This window comes from Furipterus horrens, unplaced genomic scaffold, assembly GCF_987537825.1.
Source record: "Furipterus horrens unplaced genomic scaffold, mFurHor1.1.pri manual_scaffold_11, whole genome shotgun sequence".
Classification (NCBI taxonomy): domain Eukaryota; kingdom Metazoa; phylum Chordata; class Mammalia; order Chiroptera; family Furipteridae; genus Furipterus; species Furipterus horrens.
Window position 1 is genome coordinate 61,005,194 of NW_028327181.1, and position 21,731 is coordinate 61,026,924.

Consider the following 21,731-nt stretch of genomic DNA (forward strand, 5'->3'; position numbering starts at 1 on the left):
CCCCTCCCGCCCGCGCTCCCGGTTTCCTTTCTCCGGGAGGCGCGGCCAGCAGGGCCGGTCGGCGGGGCGGGTGTGCGGGCTGCCCCTCCCCCGGTGGGCAGGGTCTGTGCCGCTTCCTGCAGGAGCGGCTGGGAGCCGCGCAAGGGGCGGAGAGAGGGAGCGCGAGTGGCGGTGGGGTGGCGCGGGGCGGAGGGCGCCGGAGGGCAAGCGGGCAGGCCGGCACGGCGGGTTCCGGGCCAGCCCAGGGGGCGGTAGGTTGGCCGGGACGCGGAGCCTAGCCGGGGCCTCGCCGGAGCCGGGCCGGGCAGCAGGGGCCGCCGCCGCCCGGGCCCGCCGCCCGCGCCCCCCACGCTGGCCCAGAGGGCTGCGGCCGCGTCGCCGCTGAGGATGTCCCGGAAGGGGCCGCGAGCGGAGGTGTGTGCGGACTGCAGCGCCCCGGGTAAGCAGGGCCTGGGCGGGGGCGGGACCGCGCACCGAGGCCGCCGCCGGGCGGGCGCCGGGGCCTGGCGGGAGCGCCGCGCGGGGCCGGAGGGCGGGGTGGGGCTGGGGGCTGCGGCCTCCGGCCTCGGTCCCCGCCCGGGCCACTGCGGAGTCGCGTCCTTGGCGGGAGGGCCGGCCTGGGGGGCCCCTGTTCCCTCGCGTCCGCGGACAAGCGAGGAAGGACATTCCCGGCGCCGCCTCCCACCCCTCACTCAGAGGGAGGCGGGCAGCTAGCTGCCCCCCGCCCCCATCTCAATAACCAAACGGAAACGCCAGCCTGGGATGGCCGGAGGGCTGTGGCGGAGGCCGCCAGGATTTAGGAGATGGGGGCGAGTGTGTGGTTTTGTGTCATTTCAGTGCCACCCCCGCGTCTTGCACCTGCTGCTCGCATGGTCTGCTGCCCCGCTGGGGTGGCGGAGGGCAAGGGGCAGAGATGGGCAGATGGGCCGGGGGGAGGGGGCGTCTTGGATACTGTTTCCTCCGGAGCAGATGAGGGGATGGCTACTCCTAGAACTCCCTGCTCCTGGCTCCCAAGGCTGGGGCTGCTTGCAGGGCCTGTGGTTCAGGGCCAGTATGAGCCTAGGTATCTTCCCCTGAGGCATCCCCAGACCGCCTGGTGACTGGGAGCAACCAGCTCACCTTTTCCTGTGCCCCAGTAAGCCTGCTTGGGAAGATGAGCTTGACATTGCCCCAGCTTGGGCACAGACCCCTCCTGGTCCCCCAGCCCAGTCTGGCTAGAAATGTGTAGGGAGCAGTGCTGAGGGGTGTCTAGATTCTCCAGGATCCTGCTGGCTTCCTGGCCTGCCCCTTGGCTGTATTTACAGTGGTGTTTCCCTTCTTCCCAGCAGTCAGCTCCAGGCTGGTGTGAAACCCCCTCCCCTGCTGAGGAAGTGAGGAGCAGTGACCCAGGGGCTGCCCCTTCCTGATGTGGGAGGGCGCTGCCAGCAATGGGGCAGGAAGCTCCGGCCCTTGTCTTGCCCTCTCTTTAGAAAAGGAGCTTTCTCCCTGGGCAGGTTCAGGGAGTCCGTGAACTCTAGGGGAACTGTGGGCAGACTTAAGTGTGAGGGTATCGGGTGCTGTTTTGTGGGCCCCTAACTTCCAGCCGTTCTTTGGACTGGCCAGGACCCTAACAGGTTGAGACCCACAGAGGCTGTGGTGCCTCCAAACTAGAGCGTTTGGGAACTGCGGGTGCCTGGTAGAGGCCCGGCGTTCTCGGGGTGGTGAGGACCTTGAGGCCTCCTCTCGGGGCATGCCGGCTTCTAGAGGGCTCTGAAGAAGCTGTCTGGGGGTATGTGTCCTTACCCCTAATTATCTGGAAACTGTGATCCCCTTGCCCCAACTGCAGGCAGGTCTAGGGATGGAAGGGCTAAGAGAAGAGCTTGCCTTCTATATGTCTGTCCCAGGCTGTTCTGCACCTCTGCGGGGCTGTCGTAGCATGGAGTGTGGTGGGAAGGAACTAGGCCTGGGAGGGGGATGCGTAGCAGATACTCTTTCAGGGGAGCCTGGATTTTAGTGTTGCCTTTGTTTCCATCTTAATTCTGTGACCCATGGCAAGACTTGGCTCACTCTAGGCTCCAGTTTTCTTAACTGTGAGGCAAAGAAGTTGAAGTAGAAATGGGTTTTGAGGAGTGTCCTATCTCCAAATCTGTGGTCCAGATTCTGGGCTTAAGGGACATGGGGCAGCATCAGCAAAGCGCTTGTCTTTTCTCCTTTACATTTGCCTGTTTGGCTGAAGCCTCTGAATGCCCACTGGGCTCGGGGAGGACGGTGTGTATCTGATGTGCAGGACTGCCCAGCTCCTATCCCCAGCCCTTGTTCCACAGAGGCATTTGTGCCCTGGGTGCCTCCTTTTCCCTCGATCCAGAATGCAGGTCAGGAAGAGGCAAATGGCGAGAAGATGAGGATGATTAGGTGGGCAGGGTGAGACAGAGTCTTACTCATCACCCCACCCCAGTACCTAGCAGGCACTCCCCAAGTGTTTGGACACCTGTCAGGAGACCCCTGCTGGCTCCTTGGGTCTACCCCATACCCCACCGGATGATGCATTGAGCAGCGTCCTCAGTTTGGGACCTGTAGCAGCCCAGGTAAAAGGCTTGAGCGTAACCAGCTTCTACGGCCCAGACCCAGAGCTGCCCCTCTAGTATGTGCCTCATACCCAGAGTCATAGGTTTCTCTCATGGGGATAGGAGCCTTGCAGTCCAGCTCTAGGAATGGGATTGTGGCTTTCTTGTAGCTGGTTAATTTGGAGGGGTTCATGGGGCTAAAATAAAAGGTGAGATGCAGCCTGACCTCAAAGGTCTCAGTCCTTCCTCTGCTCCCAGGCCTGGGCACACAGGATAAGTGTGCGTATGTTGTGAAGCAGCTGGTCATGGCTGGCCAGGTGCCATCTGTGCTGGTGTCTGCCTTGGGAGTCCCAGGGAGGGACAGGGGTCAGGAAACCTGGAGAATATGTGTTCTCCCCTTCCTTCCCCTTCACTCACTCTGCCACACAGTCCTGGCCCAGCTCCCAAGGGTTTGATCCTCACCCCATGGGCCTCCATTGCAGCCCAGGGCACAGGAGCAGAGACCTGCGGGCACCTCGGATGAGCAAGGCTGGCCATTGACTAAGGGCATTGGAGGACCTGCAGGCTCACTTGTCTTTTCATAATGTAAATTATTGTGGGGTGGGGTGAGTGGTGGGCTTTCCTCCTCTTTTATTGAGCTATAACTTATATACGACCAGGTGCCCACACCTTCCTGTTTAGCCTGATGAGTTTTTACATTTGTATATAGATAGCTGTGTCACCACCACTCCAGTGGAGAGGTTGAGCATTTCCATCACTCCATGGGGTTTTCTTGTGCCCCCTCCCAGTCAGCATCCCCCCAAAGCAACCGCCATTCTGACCTCTATCCCTATGGATTTCTCTTGTCTGCTTTCAAGATGGTGGGCTTCTCCCTCTTTCCCAATGAGATCTGGTCCCTAGCTCAGGAGAGGCTAGCCTTTAAAGCAGACCTACTGGCCTCAGAGGCCACTAATGGCTTTAAGTGGTGACATGAATTTACTTTAGTAGAGCCCTCCGTGGAGTTGGCACTGGTTAAGATTATCCCAAGACCCCTCCTGCCACTTCTCTTGCCCATACATGTCAGACCCCTACCCTGACTGGAGGTAGAAGTCCAGGAGGAGGATTGATGGGTCACCATATCACCTAGCCCTATGTTCCCTGTCTCTTCTGCCCCAAGTTTTGTCCAGGGAGCCTCCTTGGAACAAGGGTCCCTTTAACCTTACACTTCAGTAGCCATTTGACATTCAGAAACTCTTCCTGGTCCTTCTGCTTAGGAACCAGTGTAGGTGGGGCTTAGGGGTTCCTGCTTGGGTATAGGTATACCCAAAGCCCCCTGGGTATAAGGAGTAGGTAGTGGGGTGAGTGTGGGCTTTGCATCTGTGTCAGAACTGAGCTGGCACCAGTGTGCCCCAGATCAGGACAGTGTGGACAGTGTCCCCTGCCCAACCTTCCTGTTTCAGGTCACTGTGGAGGAGAGGGAGGACCCCTCCCTCAGCCTAGGAGAGTGCTAAGCAAAGTCTTGGACCACATTCCCCAGATCCTAGTCTTTTGGTCACTGCCATATTCAGGACTTGCCATGTCTGGTCTGGCCCTGAATATCTGGCCAATCCTCCTCTGGTAGGGCCATAGTCCTGGGGTGGGGGTGGAGGCCTCAGGGCAGCCCATTTATGATCCTGGTCTGGGCGGCTCCCCACTTACAGGAAACCCCACCATTTCAACAAGAGGAATTTAGGCTGCGTCATTTCCAGCTTCCTGCTGGGTGGCTGGAGGTGGCTGTAGGCAGACCCCTGACCCAGTGGTGTTTGGGGTGGGGGAGGGAGCTTTCCATACCTGGAGTGCCTTACTGCCTAGGTAAAGCCACACTAAAATATGTCTTAGGATTCCCCATCTTGGCACAGATGGTGGGTTCCTTCCTCTTGGGCCTGTGGAATTAGCCCCCCAAGAAAGTGTATGATGAACACCTGTGTATTCCTGTTGCCTTGTTTTGGGGGGAATCCCTAAAAAAGCCCTGAACCAAAAAGCTGAGCCCCCTCTTTCATTTCCTGTTTCCATGCTACGAGGGGACACTTGCTGCGGGCAGAGCTCATGCTGCACCCCAACTCAGAGTCTCCTCACGATTCTCCTGGGAACTCTGGTGGAAGTCCTTTCAGGGAAGGGTCTGAAAATCACCCTTTGGTTAGAGAGGCTCTCATTGTCCCTGAACACCATGGGGCAGGACAGAGAGTCAGCCCCCCCTCCCTAGGACAGGGCTTCCTGAGACGGGGTGGGGGCCTGGGCAGAGCAGAGTGTCCTGGGAGACAGGCTCCCTGCCCCCACTCTCCAGTGGCACACAATGGCTGCTTTCTCCCCCGTGACCTTTCCACAGCCTGAGCTGTATGCAGCTGTCTCCTCCCCCTCTCCCAAGGGGCCTGGGATGGGTGGCATCTCCCCTGCCCTTGAGAGGGACCCCAGGAGCTCCTACCCTGTCCTGGCCCCTTTCACATTTCTAGCGTTCACTTCTTCCCAAAGAGTTGAGTGATTCCCAGAGCCCTCGCCCACTGGGGGCTGTCCCCTTCAGGGGCAGTGCTTATGGACATGGCATGGTCTCTGGCATCCAAGTGCCTGGGTCCACATCCCAGCAGTCCCACTCATTAGCTGTGTGACCTTGAGCAAGTGCTCTAACTGCTCTTGAGCCACTGTTTCAGCAGGGGTAGCGTTTCCTACTTTGCCTGATGATTGTGAGAGGCATCATGCCCACAGTGCCCAGGGGTACACAGTGGGGCTCGGTCAGTGTTAGTTCCTTTGCTCTCTCCATCCCCCTCAAGAGGGACACCATCGGTGATGGTGACAAGAGGCTCAGGCATGGTGAGGCCTCTTGCCTGGCAGGATACGGGCAGAGTCAGGAGCCCGTGGAGGGGTGCAGTGGGTCAGGCATATAGGCCAGTGGGTCCCCAGAAGTCTGGGTGCAGGAGAGACGTGGCGCTGACCTGGACCCAGGAGGAGTGTCTAGGGCTGTGTCGTGTGTCCCCATCAGGGTTGCATCCCCTAGGGGATTCCCGCCTCTGGTAGCATTCTTGTTCCCTGGGGAAGGGCTGGTGGGATTCGTAGTGGTGGCTGCAGGACAGGAAACCATGCTCGCTGAGTGGGCCCTGGGGACCACATCTTCCCAGAGGGGCAAAGATGTGTAGGAAAGAGCTTGGCTGTGTCAGTTGCCAGCTTCGACCTTTTGAGAAATCCCTGTCACTGCCTTAGTTCAGCTGCCTTATCAGTAACCTGTGCCTACTGACGATGTCCCAGCTCCTAGACCTCTGGGGGACCCAGTGAGTAAATATGTCCGGAAGACTGAGCATAGTGCTGACCCTGAGCAGGTGCTTCAGGTGTCTCGCCCGTGTCTGGCTGTAGCTGACCCTTGCCCCCAACCCGGCAGACCCTGGCTGGGCCTCCATCAGCAGGGGCGTGCTGGTGTGTGACGAGTGCTGCAGTGTGCACCGGAGCCTGGGACGCCACATCTCCATTGTCAAGCACCTCCGCCACAGTGCCTGGCCTCCCACACTACTGCAGGTACGGGCCTGGCCAGAGGTTCCTCCTTCCTCACAGAGTGTGCAGAGCACAGGCGCATTTCCCTCATATTGACATACACACCTGCCCACATTCAGCAGCTCCCAGATGGCAGCATCCACGTGGAGCAGAGCCTAACCCTGACCTTCCTCCCATCCACTCATCTAAGAGAGGAGGTATCCAGGACTGGAGTCAGACCGATCTGGGCTCTCACCCTGGCTCTGCCACTTACTAGCTTGGCCATGTAGCATTGAGCAGGTCACTTAACGTCTCCAAACCTTGGCATGCTGGCCATGTGACCTGAAGTTCTAAACAGGACCCACATTGCTGGGTGGCCTGACTGGATAGAGGTGCAGCAGTGACAGGCACACAGTAGGCCCTTTGGTACTTTTGCAGCCACACTGACTGTGGCGGGTACCCAGCACTCACTGGGCTCTCTCACTTGGCATCTCCTCCCTGCAGATGGTGCACACGCTCGCCAGCAACGGGGCCAACTCCATCTGGGAGCATTCCCTGCTGGACCCCGCTCAAGTGCAGAGTGGTCGGCGCAAAGCCAACCCCCAAGACAAAGTCCAGTGAGTTGGGCTGGGAGGGTGGTGGCAGGGGCTGCAGTCTGGGACATGGGACCGGGAGGTGGCTGGATACCTAGCCACTCTCACTCTGCTCCTCGTTTCCTCCCATGTGCCCCATGCAGCCCCATCAAGTCAGAGTTCATCAGGGCCAAGTACCAGATGCTAGCATTTGTGCACAAGCTTCCCTGCCGGGATGACGACGGGGTCACCGCCAAAGACCTCAGCAAGGTTGGAGGGACCCCACAGTGGATGGGTGGGCCACTTTCCTTCTCCCCCATAATGCCCTGAAGGCCTCTCCTTTGTCACCACTGAACCCTAGGCCACAAAGGCAGCCAGGTCAGGCAAGAGTAGAAGGCGTGGTGGAGCGATGAACTTGCGAACTTGCTTGGTTAGGCTGCATGTGGCCAGAGCCCCTCAGCTCCAAGGTGGACACACAAGGCTAAAGTTCCCCAGCTGCCACCCAAAAGCCAGAGAAATTTAGGGCAGTTTCTTAACCTCTCAGAGCCTCGGTTTCATCATCTATACAATGGGAAAGAAATAACAGCATCTATCCCATAGATAATGTCTTTTCCAAGCAGAGCACGCAGCATGTGGTAGACAGTGACTGACAAAAGCTGTTACTAATTGGTATTAACTCCCAGTGGATCACCTGTGTCCTCCCTGACAGCCTACCTTCAGCTGGGCCCTTGGAGCTGGAGGAGTCCCAGGTGCTGCCTATACTAGGTGCAGCTTAAGGCAGGGGTGGAGGGGCTCATGCACACACATTTGCCAGACACTCCCGCTCCTTGCAGCAACTGCATTCAAGCGTGCGGACAGGCAACTTGGAGACATGTCTACGCCTGCTGTCCCTGGGTGCCCAGGCCAACTTCTTCCACCCAGAAAAGGGCACCACACCTCTGCACGTGGCTGCCAAGGCGGGGCAGACGCTGCAGGCCGAGCTTCTTGTAGTGTATGGGGCTGACCCTGGCTCTCCTGACATTAATGGCCGAACACCCATCGACTATGCCAGGTGAGGGTCAGCTAAAGGGTGATGCTTGGGTGGGTGGGGGGAGTGGGCTGCTGCTGCAGGCTGAGCCATGCCCCCTCCCCACAGGCAGGCGGGGCACCATGAGCTGGCGGAAAGGCTAGTTGAGTGCCAGTATGAGCTCACTGACCGGTTGGCCTTCTATCTCTGCGGACGGAAGCCTGGTGAGCAGAGTGCGGGGCAGGCCTTGCTGGGCCAGGCAGGTGGGACCCAGACACACCTCAGCAGCAGGTGCCATGGTGACAAAGTCGGCTGGGGAACAGTGTTGCTAGGCAACTGGCTCCTGTGAAATTGCTGCAGGCACTGGACTGCAGCACATTGGGGTAGGGAGTGGGGGTGGGCATACCTCCCAGCCAGCTCCCAAAGCCTTCGGGGGTGGCCTGCCCTCCTCCCTTGCCCCTGACACTTTTGGGTGCCAAGCCATGTTTGTGGCAGTGCAGTGGGCTTCCAGCTGCTAAGGCCACTCAGTACCAGTGACTTGGCATTTTTATTTTTGTTCAGATCACAAGAATGGGCATTACATCATCCCACAGATGGCCGACAGGTGAGTGCCCACCTGATGTCCCTTCCTAGAGGCTGTTAGAGGCCATGTGGGTTGCCTGACCCCAGAGCCCCCAGTCCTCCAACTACCCAGGCTTTAGGGGCCTGGGACCCCTCCACATTGCCCACTCCACCCCCCTAGGGGCTGGAAGCACACATATTTCACAGACTCTGGTCCTTACTCCCTAATTCTGGGCCCCAAGGCAGTTAAGAAGTGTCAACTTAGCACATGGCCAGCATAGCCCAAGCCGCCTCCTGTGGAGAGTATAGTGCTTGAGTACAAGGAACACCCGGAGCAGAGTGGATCACTGGGTTCTATTCTCCACTATAATCTTTAGATAAACCTCTGCAATTCAGTGAAAAGGTGGTAGGCTCCAGGGATTTGACTAATTTTGGGACCACTGGCCAGGCCTCTGTGGTGTGCTCAACAGTTGGGCAGGGGCTGAGGGGCAGGGCATGGCACACTTCAGGTGTTTCCGCCTCAGATCTGAGAGGTCCCAGGTGCCCAGGCTGTGGAGGACAGTGCCCATTCCTTCACCCAAGTTTGCAGGATGGGTGCTGGCGCCACCTGGTGGCTGCCTCTGATGTCCAGGTTTTCAAGCCAAGCTGTACTTGCTGGCCTGGATAGGAAACAGGGGCCCCCCTCCTTCTCCTAAGGCCAGTGTGGGCAGGTGGGGATCCTCAAGGCTGGGCACCTCGGATTCCTGAAACCAGACCTCCTCTATCTTGAAATCCTAAGACTTCCCCCTACTTCTTTGGTCTGATTCTGCCTGGTGTGTGTGCCTGCGTGACGGGGGTGGGATGGAGGTGCCATAAATACATATGGGCATGTACTCAATGAACTGTTAACTGAGCACCTTTGCAGTGTCAGCTGCTGTTCTGGGCACTGGAACATGGAGGGAACTCAGACATAATCACTGCCTTTGAGGAGCTCACAATCTAGAAAGGGAGGCATCTTAGTCAGACAGTTGTGGTTCAGTGTGGGAAGTACAGCAAGAGAGACAGACGTATAGACATTAGAAATGCTGTGCCAGGAACTTAAAGCAGATGGCAAGACTAGAGCACATGTGAGAGGACGAGAATCCAAAGAGCAAGACTAGAATAGAGACGGAGTGAGAGAGTGGCCAGTGCTGTGAGCCCTGACAAGAGCTTTGATCATCCTGAGGGCAGAGAGGGTCTAGGCATGGATGTGTGGAGCCAGCTCTGATGCTTACTGGCTGTGTGGCTTCAGGCAGGCTACTGAACCTCTCTGAGCCATAGTTAATCTTTTCTGGAAATGAGGGCAACAGTAGCTACTTTCTGGGCTGTTGAGAGGATTAAATAAGGTGATGCATGCAAAGCATTTAGCATATTTTTAAAAGTAGCTTTTTGTTGAAGTATGCCATATATCCTGTTAATATTGAGAAGTTTTTACAGGCAGGTGTCATGCAGCCATATGCATCAAAAAGATCACCCTGAGTGCTGGGTAGAAAAAATGATTTTAGGGGCAAGAAGAAATGATGGCAGAACTTGGGGAAGGTCTGGCAGAGGGGGAGGAAGGTTTCAGGTGACTCCCAGAAGCTGCATTGGTGTTGGGTGAGTGGGTCATTGAAAGTATAATAGGAGCAAGCCAGCCAGGAGCAGATTGGGGGGAGAGATGAGCCCAGTTTTACACTCTGAGTCTGGCGCGTGCACAGAGATGGGTCCAAGCTTGACGTGGGAAGGCGTGTGCTGCCCTGCTCCTGGGTAATTGCTGCCTCTGTCCTGTTCTTCCCTCTGCTGCCTTCCCTCTGGACTTAGATCTCGGCAAAAGTGCATGTCTCAGAGGTATCTGGTGTCTGCCATGGGAGCAGGCTCTGGAGGTCGGGTGGGGCAGGGTGGCGCTTGGTGTGTGGCATCTGGTGTCTTGTCTCCCTGGGATCCCTGCATGTTTGGGAGGTCATTGGCATGGGCCTGGCCACGTCTCATGTTTGGCCTCTCCCTTCTTCCCCATTCCCACCTCCCTCCTTGTCCACAGCCTGGACCTGTCCGAGTTGGCCAAAGCTGCCAAGAAGAAGCTGCAGGCGGTGAGTCTGCTTAAGACAGGCCCCTAATACTCGGAGCTGCTCACATTTTTAACCCCCTTCCTCTGACCTGGTGCTCTTTCCCAAACCTCCTCTCACTGTATTCTCCCCAGTCTCCTCTTTCCTACTTCTCCACCCCTTGTCTTTTACCTTGGCTCTTCCTTTCAAAGGCTCCCAGGGCCCTAGCTCCATCTCTGGCCTATACCCGCATTAGCTGGTCTAGCCTGGCCTCCCTTTTGTCCTCTCCTGCCTTGGAGCTTGGCAGACAGACTCCCCCCGCCACCCCCACCCCACCCTGGTTTCCAGTTCTGGGGGCTGGCTGCCATAAAAGACACAAACCGTTTCCCACATCTTATGACATCTGGTGAGCTAGCCTTGTTGGCGGTGGGGGCCAGTGGATCTGACAAAGTCTCTGCCTGCCTCTGCCTCCAGCTCAGCAACCGGCTTTTTGAGGAACTTGCCATGGACGTGTATGATGAGGTGGATCGAAGAGAAAATGATGCTGGTGAGCTGGGGGTGCATGAGAGGCTTTGGACTTCGGGCAGATGGGACAGAGCACCTGCATGCTAGGGAAGGGCTAGGACCTGGTGTGGCGCTTGGGTACTTCCATTGAAACTAAGGAGGGGTTCCTGGGGTTGGTCTACTTAGCAGGCCTGCATATAAGCCCCTGTCAGCTGTAAGCCCGCTTGGGCAGCCTCCCCAGCTGGGCAGTGTGCGCTTAGCTGGAGGCAGCAGCCTGCTCCTCCCACCCCACCCCCAGACTGGGGCTCTCATCTCTGCTCTAGCTCCCTCCCACTTTGGCGCTCTCCCCAGTCCTGCTCCCGCCCCTTCCCCCCATCACTCCTTCCTGGCCACAGCCAGATTCCAGCCCAAACTCAGCTGGGCCTGGAATGAGGGAGTCACCTTGTTCTGTCTGGCAGTCCCCAGCTGGTCTTGCCCGGTGCCTGTCTGAAGACCACCCCTGTTCTGATCACCCAGCTTGGTGGGCATGGGGAGGAGCTAGGAAGGCTGTGTTCAACGCTCCCCCCAATGCACTAGTGGGCCTGGCCACCCTGGACAATCTGCTCCCTGCTCCTCCCCCACAGTGTGGCTGGCTACCCAAAACCACAGCACCCTGGTGACGGAGCGCAGTGCTGTGCCCTTCCTGCCTGTTAACCCTGAGTACTCGGCGACTCGGAATCAGGTGAGGAGGCTTGGAGGGGGGCCTGCGGCTGTTTCCTCCCTTCCTGGGGTCTCTAGTTCAGTGGGCCCTGCCCTTCCTCACTGGCTGTTGTCCAGGACTGAGCCTGTTCTTCACCCCTGGCCAAGGCCTTCCTCCAGGCCCGGTTGGCACTAGGATTTGGGAGTAAGGAAGAGGCTGTACTTTTGAGCACTTGGTGAGGAGCCTCTGGAGGTTGGGTTCCTTTCTCTTTCTGAGAAACCCCCGCCCCAGGCACCCTGAATCTGTGTCATCCCTCACCCCCTATCCTGGCCAGGTAAGCCAGGCTGGGACATTTTAGCTGTGGTTATAGCATATAGCAGGGGATCCCTTCATGCCTGTCTGGCCCTTTCTCCTCACAGGGGCGACAGAAGTTGGCCCGCTTTAATGCCCGAGAGTTTGCCACCTTGATCATTGACATTCTCAGTGAGGCCAAGCGGAGACAGCAGGGCAAGAGCCTGAGCAGCCCCACAGGTAGGAAAGGCGAGGATGGAGGTGCGGGTGGTGGGCACTGTTCCAGGATATTCCCTTTCATGCCTGTCTGGGTAGCATGATAGATGGGTGTGTGGCTGAGCCCTGAGTGACAGGCCTGTGCCCTCAGACAACCTCGAGCTGTCTGCGCGGAGCCAGAGTGACCTCGACGACCAGCACGACTACGACAGCGTGGCCTCAGACGAGGACACAGACCAGGAGCCCCTACGCAGCGCCGGCGCCACACGGAACAACCGTGCCCGGGTCTGAGCGCTGCCCCACCCCAGTTTCTCCCGTCCTCTACCAAGGCCCAGCTCTATCCTCTTGTAGCCCAAGGCCTGGGGAACAAGTGGGCTGGCCACAGCTGCCAGAGCAGCCCTCTGACGGCATTTGTCCCCTGCCTTTGGTGGCTGACCAGCTTATGTCTCACCCTGCAGAGTATGGATTCTTCAGACCTGTCCGATGGGGCCGTGACGCTGCAGGAGTACCTGGAGCTGAAGAAGGCCCTGGCTACCTCCGAGGCAAAGGTGCAGCAGCTCATGAAGGTCAACAGTAGCTTGAGTGATGAGCTCCGGAGGCTACAGAGGGAGGTGAGGGCTGCAGCCCTGGTGGGAGTGGAAGTTCCCGGGCCCCAGTGGAGAGATGGGGCTGCTGCCTGAACCTTCTGGAGTTTCTGACACCCCTTCATTCTCAGATCCACAAGCTGCAGGCAGAGAACTTGCAGATCCGACAGCCTTCTGGGCCAGTGCCCACGCCTCCACTCCCCAGCGAACGGGCAGAACATGCATCCATGGGGCCCGGTGGGAGTGCCCACCGCAGGGATCGCCAGGCCTTCTCCATGTATGAACCAGGCTCTGCGCTGAAGCCCTTTGGGGGCCCACCTGGGGACGAGCTTGTCACCCGGCTACAGCCTTTCCACAGCACTGTGAGTTGCCAGCTCAAGGTGGTGGGGAAACAGGGCTGGCTCTGCTGCAGGGCCCTTCGTGATACCCACTGTGTAACCCCCAGGAACTGGAGGATGACACCCTCTATTCAATGCATGTCTCTGCCGGCCTTTACCGGGTAAGCAGTGCCTGGGGCAGGCAGGTGGGTTCAGTTTTGCAAATATTTGGTTCTGAGCCGCAGTGGGTGCCGGGCTTTGTGCCGGAGGCTGGGCACAGGGGTGACTGGACACACACAGTTCCCACCCTCGGGGTGGGGAAGCTGGAAGATGAGTGACGGAGGAGAGACTGACTCCAGGCCTCCTGGTTTCAGATCCGGAAGGGGGTTTCAGCCTCAGCTGTGCCCTTCGCGCCCCCCTCCCCGCTGCTCTCATGCTCTCAGGAAGGAAGCCGCCACACGGTAACATCCCCTCCCCGGTGCCGAGGGACAGGCTGAGGGGGGGTGTGTGGGTCTGTGAGTATGCGCCTCACCTGCTGCCCCTGCCCTGCCCCTTCCAGAGCAAGCTTTCCCGCCACGGCAGCGGTGCAGACAGTGACTATGAGAACACGCAAAGCGGGGATCCCCTGCTTGGGTAATGCACACAGGTAGAGGGAGGTCAAGTGGGCCCTGGACTGAGGACACAGGCAAGAGACCTCATGCCTGGAACGTCCCTCTTTCTAACCCTGGGCCTCAGACTGGAAGGGAAGAGGTTTCTAGAGCTGGGCAAGGAGGAGGACTTCCACCCAGAGTTGGAAAGTCTGGATGGAGACTTGGACCCTGGGCTTCCTAGCACGGAGGATGTCATCCTGAAGACCGAGCAGGTCACCAAGAACATTCAGGAATTGTTGCGGGCTGCCCAGGAATTCAAGCATGACAGGTATGGGGGTAGGATACCTGCTCATGTCGCCTGTGGGTGTTGCAGAGGACAAGAGGGAGCAGTGTTCCACTGTCCTGGGAACCTTCCCTGAGAGCCCCTGTCATTTATACCGTCCCTTCCCCCCACAGCTTTGTGCCCTGTTCAGAGAAGATCCATTTGGCTGTGACTGAGATGGCCTCTCTCTTCCCAAAGGTACAGGGGCCAGGGAGGAGGAAGATTGGGAGGCCCTAAGGGTGGGGTAGGTGTAGAGGACACACCAGGGCACGATCCAGGTTGATGGTTTGAAGTATGAGGCCCAACTCCCTTTTTCCTCCCTCCAGAGACCAGCCCTGGAGCCTGTGCGCAGCTCTCTGCGGCTGCTCAATGCCAGCGCCTACCGGCTGCAGAGCGAGTGCCGGAAGACAGTGCCTCCAGAGCCCGGCGCCCCTGTGGACTTCCAGCTGCTGACTCAGCAGGTGATCCAGTGCGCCTATGACATCGCCAAGGCTGCCAAGCAGCTGGTCACCATTACCACCCGAGAGAAGAAGCAGTGACCGCTCTCCCTGCACCCTCACCTACACCCTAGGACCTCACTGGCCACGGGAGCTGGGCCACTCCAGACACTAATCCACACCCCAAGAGAGCCGCTGGCACAAGTGCCCTTAGTGCTGCTACTCTCCCCTGGTAGCCAGGTGCCCTGATGCCCGCCCCACTCAAGCCCCCAAGGATGGGGAGGTGGGGTGGCAGGAACGTCTATCCCCCACATTCCATGCACCTCCCCCTGTACATAGCATCCCCTCCCCTTCTAGCGTGCAGGGGCCTGTAAGGCATCACTCCCAGCCCCTTGCCCTCCAGGGCACCCTCAGCAAAGGGTCAGGTGGGGACACTCCAAGTGGGGTGGCTCCTCCTCCATGCATCCCACCCCCATGAGCCAGTTCAGCCCTACTGGGGGCTGAGTGGGGGCACCCCCTCCTTTGTACATAATCTGTGGATGTAGCCACCAACCCCCATGCTGCTCTCCTTTAATGCCGACCGGCCCCTGCCTAGGGCACAGGTGGCAACCTGTGTATCTGGGGTCCCCAGCAGCAAACACTGGAAAATCTTTTTTCTCTCTCTTTTACCCCATAATTTTAACGTTGTGGTAACCGAGTGTCCCTGTGTGCCTGCGTGTGAATGTGCGGGGCGGCGGTGCCGTTCCAGAGGCCTGGCTAGACAGAGTTTTGTGAGGGGTGAGGGGGACCAGAGCAGCAGGACCAACGTTGGGGGTCAGCTCCATCTCACCCATCCTGGGGCCAGGGACTGCCAGTCACCAACTGGGATCCTGCCCATTGCCTCCCCTGATCACTCCCATCACTTGTACCCCTTCTTTGTGAACTTAAAATGGAAACCACTTCCCTCCATGTCTCCTCCCCCTCCCTTATGGAGGGGGAAGTGTGCTGGCTGGGGCAGAGAACTGAGCACCTGAGCCTGGGGCTGGCTCCCCAGGGTCCCTGACTCAGCTGAGAGGCCCCTCCCTATAACCTCTGAGAGGCTAGCACCTGTGCCTGCAGTGTCTGGGTACCTGGAACCTGGGCTGCAGCCTGGGAAGGCTGGAAAGGCAGCTGGCAGCACCCACCAGCTCTTCTCCCCGTCCTGCCTCTCTGTCCCAGGGGGCCAGGCTCTACCTGTGTGGTGGTGGGTGGGCTGACTGTCAAGATGTGTATCATGTACATTTGTATCAAAAATAAATAAGTGACCATGCGCTGTTTCTGGTGCTTAGAGAATTGAGGGGAGGGAGACTGGGAAGGTGGCAAACATGAGAGAAAGACAGATCTGTCCACAGCATGAAGCAAATGAATACAAGTGCTCCAGGCTGTGCACTGAGCGAAGGGCACCCCTCCTGCTGCCTCTTAGAGAAGGAGCTTGGAGTAGGCAACACCACAGACCTCCACCAGCACGGGGAGTTGGGAGGGGGGGGTGGCTCATTCACAGTCCTAAAGCCCTGCCTTTTCAGGCCAGATTGGCAGTGCCCAACTTTATTTTATACACTCCCTATCTCTCACACAACCTAAGTGGCCTAGGGCAATGTCCTGGGTGGGAGTGAGTGTGTCCTTACAGTAGATGTGCAAACTCAATGCCAGAGTCTGCTAAAATAATTTAATTAAAAATACATTTTTGGCAAGGGAAGCTGAAACGGCTCCTTTTTCTCCCCTTGGCCACCCTTCCCGGAAAACACGTATTAAGAACCAACCGCTTTGCAAATGCTTAGGCAGGACTGCTCCATCAGGCCACCAGGGGGCGGCCCTGCGCGCGGTCCACGTGGCAGAGGTCGCGGCCTCCGCGGGGGAGGAGCAGAACCTGCCACAGTGGCAGGGCTGGGGCAGGTCAGTCAGAGCTGTCCCCATCCGTGCCGCTGTCGGGCGTGGGTGGGAGGAGGGGTCTCCGACGCGAGCGCTTGACCCGGCGCGGGAGCATCAGCAGCCTCCTCTTCAGCACAGCTACGGGCAGGATGGGGAGCAGTCAAGAGCAGGGAAGCCACGGGGGGCCGGGCAGGGCTGGGTGAGGAAGAGCACTTCTCACCAGCCACTGTGTCCTGGCTGTCCGTTACGGGCCCCCAGTAGATGCTCTCTCCGCGTCGGAAATTTCTGTGCAGCCGAGTGCAGAGCGTGGCCAGGGTGAGCAGCACCAACAGGAAGGTCAGGGCCATGGCCGCCCAGGCAGCCTCCTCTGTGCGTGGGGTGGGGACCCGGGCTGCCCGTGGAGGCGCCGCTGCCCGAGGGGCCGGGGAAGCCTGGCTTGGACAGGCACAGCCACCTGGGCTGCTCTGCCCTTTGAACACCTGAGCCTCTAACCTGGAACTGACATTTCCTCCAGGACCCCTGGGCAGCACAGGGACAGTGGGCACAAACGGGGCATTACTTCCCTCACTTGGGGTTCCTAACATGGGCTGCCTGGTCTCCAAGCTCCATGGGGAAGCAGAGGGGCGCCTCGGAGCTGAGGGAGTGGGCTGGTGGCCAAGGGCTGCCCGCAGCCCACGCCTCCTGGCACTACCAGGAGAGGGCTGCCTGGGCCCTCTCGATGCCACCTCGGTGCCTGGGGGTCGCCAGCTCCGCAGGGTAAAGGCCAAAGCCGGGGCCTAAGGAGAAAAGAGACAACGCTCGCCCTTTCCCTGCCCAGATAACCCAATGACGACACACCAGCTAAGCCTTGGCCCAGCACCCCTTACCTGCACACACCCTCTTCGGCACAGTCTCCCTCTGCTCAGCGTTGGCACCAAGGGAGAGGGCCCTGAAAGGCTGTCAGAGAGGAACCGCACCTTCTTCCTCTGCTTTTTCCGCCGCCGCCTCTTCAGCCAGTAGGCAGCCCAGGCTGGCTCCACCCATGCCATCTCCAGTACCACCCCCCACGCTTCCAATACCAGGGGCTATGAAAGAAAAGAGGTGATAGTTAGCGCTAAGATGAAGGTGGGAAAAGAGCTAGAGGAAGCCCCTGAATTTTTCTTTCCCTGCACATGCGGCAGCTGCCTTGGCCAGTGCCAGACAACCGACTTTCACCAACCACTTACCCGATCCCGAGTGAGGCTAGAGTCAGGGGCCAGTGAGGGCTGGGCCATAGAAACGTGGGCCAGGAGGGAAAGCTGAAGCTTCAACCAGGGGTGGGCACAGGGGTGGTAGAGGAAGCTCACATCCTCACCCTGGAGAAAAGGCATGGAGACATCAAGCCAGATCCAGTCCTTCCCTGAGAATCCCAAATTCTCCCATCTTAGGGGCCTGGGTAAATGGACTCCTGATGGCTACATCACCCTTCCACCATCAGGGCTCAGGAAAGGACAAAGGACCCTTAGTACTGGCATGTACCCCGTCTTGCGTCTGAGCATTCCTTTCACCCCTTCTCCATCAAGTGCCACCCCTCAGAGCTCTCAACTTCCATGACAGCATGCCAGGTTACCCTGTCAGACTCCAACCACACTCGTTAGCTGTGCACCTGCAATGATGGCTCTGCAGATACCCAGACTAGACTGCAAGCATCCCCCATATGGAGACCAAGTCTTCTTTTCACTGATCCTATCTATATAGTCAATCTCCAAAAGCATCCAAGTACAGGGCACACAGGGAGCAGGTGCACAATCGCAGGAGGGAAACACTTCAATTATTAATATTCTTTGATAGAGCTGACCTGAGCTCAGCACTGTGCCAGATGCTGTAGGAGATGCCAAAAGAGAACTCCTGGCCTCTGCTTGCAGGAAATATAAAGGAAACTCAGGGAAACAGAACTAATCCAAATGAAGGAACAAACTAATAAAACTCAAATTGATTAGTTATGAGATAAATTATAAGCATTACACAAATTTGGAGAAGGTGAAAAGGGCTGATATGATAGGCAAGGCTTCATGGGAGAGCTGACTCCTGCACTGACCTTTTTATTATTATTTTATTAATTTTTAAAAGATTTTATTATTTACTTTTTAGAGAGAGGGGAAGGGAAGGAGAAAGAGAGGAAGACAAACATCAATTTGTTGCCTCTTGCACGCCCCTAACCGGGGACCTGGCCCACAACCCAGGCGTGTACCCTGCCTGGGAATCAAACCTGTGACTTTTTGGTTCAGAGGTCCGCGCTGGGAATCAAACCTATGACCTTTTGGTTCACAGGTCCGTGCTCAATCCACTGAGCCACACCAGCCAGGGCTGCAGTGGGCTTTTCAGATGCATGGGTATAGATGGCTGGTGGCCAGGGAACTGCCTGCTTCAGCTTCAGGTCAGGACAGGACAGGTGTGGAGAACACACCGCAGCAAAGGCAGAGCAGTGAAAATGAGACTGACATTCACATGTGTGGTAGGTGAGCAGACCAACAGGATTGGAGAGGAACCACAGATTTGAAAAGGTCAGACAAGGCTTATTTAACTAGGCAGGGCCTGAAAAGCCAGGCAAGGGAGTATGGCCATGATAAGGTGGGAAATAAGTAGCCATCAAAGGTTTCTGAACAGTCAAATAACTTCATGAAAGGGCTGTTTGAGGAAAGGAATCAGATAGGTGAAATGAGGTCTCTTGGCCTAGAACTATTACAAGCATCAAAAAAGTGAGATATTTCCAAAGGAAAACCAAAGGAACATGGCACCTATCTGGACACTGGCAAAAACAGAGGCAGCCATGCAAGGTGAACCCGCAGTTTGGATCCTAGTAACCTGAGGCACACTCCTTACACAATACAGCTTTGTTCTTGCCCAAGTGCTGTCACACATGATTCATTTACTCCTCGTGGGTAGGGGCACTACAGAAAACGGGGGCCCAGAGAAGTCAGGAGACCTCCCACAGTCCCACAGCACAGCTGGAGCATGAGTTTTTTTTTTCCCTACTATCCTCAGTGTTGCCCTTGCAGATTCCTGCCCACACAGCCAGCTACTCAACAGCCCTCTCGACACAGCACTGCCGAGGACAGAGGCCTTTGGATCACCGTCGGGACTAAGAACATAGCCTCTTCCCGAGGGAAGTGTTAAAGAATGGAGCTGGTGAGCAAAACAGAGAGAGAAGGCCTGCAAATGCAGACACCAGGGATGGCACCTGCGGTACTCACCTGCCGTGGGCTCCTCCGTGCGTAGGTCACTCTTGGTGACACCTATACACAAGGAAAGATGAGAGCTTAAAGCATTTGGGAGACTTAACAGCAGGCCCCAAGCCACCAGGTTGGGATGAAGACATTGGCGACCGAGGGGAGGAGAACCGGCAGAGGTCCTCAGAGGCTGACGGTGGAGGGCGTAGAGGCCAGAGCGGAACGGGGCTACCCCGTCACACCCTTTCTCACACAGCCCTCGAGGCTCCTACCTGTTGGGGCAGAGGCCAGAGGCCCTCCGGACAACGGGCTCCCGCCTCCTCTGACTCAGCCATCACCTGTGGGTCCAATGCGCAGAGGAGCTAGGGCGCTGGTCTCGGCGAGGGCCCTGCCTTCTCCCAGTCCAGGCAGGCCCAGCCCGCCAGGGGAGGGTTCCTAGTCCTCTCTCCGCGCGCCACTCCTCCCACGACGAACTTTCCGAAGGGTGCTCTGAGATCCCCGGCCGAAGCCTTATCAAGTGCGGGTAGCCTTACCTTAGGGGGACACAGGAGCCCCGCCAGGGCTGCCAGGAGAAACAGCTGGGGCGAAGGCTGAGGAGCCGCCATCCCAGGCCGAGCCCGCCGCCCCAGCAAGAGGGGGAGGGAGGGAAGGAGAGCGCCCCGCTCCGCCCCCGCGCCCCGCCCCCTCCAGTGCCCCCGCGCGCCCACGTAGACTCCGGGCTCGCGCGCGCCGGGCCGCCCCCCGCACAAGACCGCGCGCCGGGACACCCCCGGCCCGTGAGCCCCTCGCCTCTCCTCGCTCCGCCCACGCCCCGCCCCAATGCCCGCCCCCAGCCGCGACAGTGAGCGCACGCGTCCGGAACCCCAAGGCGGAAAAGTTTTGTGTGGGAGCCCGGCCCTAGCGCAGCGCTCTGCGAGGCAGGCGGCGACCACCTCCTCTTCTCGGCCTTCGTCCCAGCGGGTCTCCGCAGCGTGCAACACACAGCTGCAGTGCCTGGGTGGGGTCATGGAGCGGGGCGAAGGGCGGGAATGGGATCCCTGTGGACCGGATGTCCCCGGAGGGGAAACGGGTACGCTCCTCCGACAAACTCTTAAGACCTCTCAGTGTGAAGAGGGGCTGAATCACGAAGTCCGAGCTGCGGCAGGAAGATTTCCCGCTCTAAAGCCTCACCTTCAGCCCATCCCATTCCTGCCCTCCAAATAAGGACTCGAACCCGGGGGAGCCTCGGGGAGGGGGTCTCAGACCTCCACCCTCCTCACACCCAGAAGCTCTGGGAAGCCGGAGCCGGGTCGGTGCTGCTTTGTTTCCCACCCCGGCTTCCGCTCTCGTTCGTTAGCCAGCGGTTGCCCAGGGAGACATTGGTCACCCTGAGGTGGAAAAACCACAGGCCTCGCCCCCAGCAGCGAGCGGTGGCCACACCTCCCCTGCAGCGCGGCACCGCCTCTGCTGCCCTCTCCCTGGTCCTCTTCTCCTTGGCCCTGCTCAGGATTTTTGAGGAAAGACGGAAAAGTGGGTAGAGGGTGAGCGTTGAGATGCCTAGTCTCAGACTTCCAAATAGTGCAAGAACGTGTTATTTCAGTCATCTCTCACACATACTTATGACTTACAAAGGGGTCCTTCGCCCTTTCGCCGTCCCGAACCCACCCCCATCCCCCACCCCCCAGTAATTGCAGCCAGTGAGCTGATGAAAGGACTCCAGTTTACCCCCGGCCACAGCCCCACCACAGGGTGACAGGCATCCCCCTCACCCAGCACCTGAGTGCATCTTTTCCCCCAGGTTTTTCTCGGAGGCGTGGGGCTGTTTCTTCTGGGGAAGTCCTTTTTGGGGAGCGGTTTTAAAATTTTCCTCTATCTGAAACCAGGCTCCCGGGGGTATAGGCTCAGCGCACTGACGCGGGCAACGGAGCGAGCAGCCCACCGGCGCTCTTGCCTCCTGCCGCTAACCCGCCTGCCCTGATGCTCGCAGGCTCTGAGCCAGACCCCCCGCTCCCCCGCCTCCAGCCCCGCCCGGCGGGGGTATTGCGCAGTTACTGGTGCCCAAGGGGCCAAGAGCAACTCCAAGGTCAGAGAGCGTGACCGAGCCCGGGGAGGGAGGCGCGGCTGGTGGCTTCGCACGCAGCTGGGAGAGCCCGGGAGCCCGCGCCGGGAGCTGTGGTTGATTCACTTCTCCCTTTTGCTACATCTCAACGCGGCCCCTGAGGGCGCAGCGACGCAGGGTCTCACCCGCAGCTACACAGCGCGCGGGGCGGAGGAGCGGGGACCGGACTCCTGCTCATCCCGGTCCCCCAAGCCTCGGTCTCGGAGTCTCCCCACTTCTCTGACGCCAACACCCCACTCCTCGGCTCGCTACCCTCCCCACTCCTTCCGGCTCGCCGGCGCATCCTCGCTCCCTCTCCGGGGCCTCGGTTCCTTTCACCCTCTGCTCCTGCTTGTCGCAATTGCTGTACAAAGGGCCGGGGGCGGGAGTGGGGCGCGGGCGTGGGGAGCCAGGCCCGAACTGGCTGCCTCTGCGGGGCTGCGG

The 21,731-nt window shown here is 58.6% G+C and overlaps 2 protein-coding genes across 3 annotated transcripts; one reads left to right on the forward strand and one right to left on the reverse strand.

Annotated features, from left to right (window-relative positions):
- Positions 1–320: 320 nt before the first annotated feature.
- On the forward strand, positions 321–15,423 carry GIT1 (GIT ArfGAP 1). Of its 2 annotated transcripts, XM_090290669.1 has the most exons (21): positions 321–439; positions 5,929–6,062; positions 6,522–6,634; positions 6,754–6,859; positions 7,423–7,640; positions 7,725–7,819; positions 8,157–8,199; positions 9,975–10,001; positions 10,192–10,240; positions 10,670–10,742; positions 11,323–11,420; positions 11,798–11,909; positions 12,037–12,170; positions 12,344–12,496; positions 12,601–12,831; positions 12,915–12,968; positions 13,161–13,247; positions 13,346–13,419; positions 13,522–13,704; positions 13,833–13,896; positions 14,025–15,423. In XM_090290669.1, exons 1-21 carry the CDS (start codon positions 388–390, stop codon positions 14,235–14,237), a joined length of 2,313 nt encoding a protein of 770 aa, XP_090146795.1. In that variant the 5' UTR covers positions 321–387; the 3' UTR covers positions 14,238–15,423. The 2 variants fall into 2 exon arrangements, with proteins under 2 accessions (XP_090146795.1, XP_090146794.1); XM_090290668.1 differs by lacking the exon at positions 9,975–10,001 and having other exon boundaries at positions 334–439.
- A 382-nt stretch (positions 15,424–15,805) lies between these two features.
- Positions 15,806–19,877, reverse strand: TP53I13 (tumor protein p53 inducible protein 13). The gene is made up of 7 exons (XM_090291608.1): positions 19,744–19,877; positions 19,483–19,548; positions 19,235–19,276; positions 17,228–17,356; positions 16,889–17,086; positions 16,243–16,798; positions 15,806–16,160 (listed from the first exon to the last, which is right to left on the reverse strand). Exons 1-7 carry the CDS (start codon positions 19,813–19,815, stop codon positions 16,048–16,050), a joined length of 1,176 nt encoding a protein of 391 aa, XP_090147734.1. The 5' UTR covers positions 19,816–19,877; the 3' UTR covers positions 15,806–16,047.
- Between the last annotated feature and the right edge of the window lie 1,854 nt (positions 19,878–21,731).

Coding starts and splice junctions, on each gene's coding strand:
- GIT1 (XM_090290669.1), top strand. CDS start 388: ATGTCCCGGAAGGGGCCGCGAGCGGAGGTGTGTGCGGACTGCAGCGCC. Junction 8,200..9,974: donor ATCCCACAGATGGCCGACAG/GTGAGTGCCCAC, acceptor CTCTGGACTTAG/ATCTCGGCAAAAGTGCATGT. Junction 12,969..13,160: donor TCTCTGCCGGCCTTTACCGG/GTAAGCAGTGCC, acceptor TCCTGGTTTCAG/ATCCGGAAGGGGGTTTCAGC.
- TP53I13 (XM_090291608.1), bottom strand. CDS start 19,815: ATGGCGGCTCCTCAGCCTTCGCCCCAGCTGTTTCTCCTGGCAGCCCTG. Junction 19,549..19,743: donor GGCTCCTGTGTCCCCCTAAG/GTAAGGCTACCC, acceptor TTGGACCCACAG/GTGATGGCTGAGTCAGAGGA. Junction 16,799..16,888: donor GCCGAAGAGGGTGTGTGCAG/GTAAGGGGTGCT, acceptor TTTTCTCCTTAG/GCCCCGGCTTTGGCCTTTAC.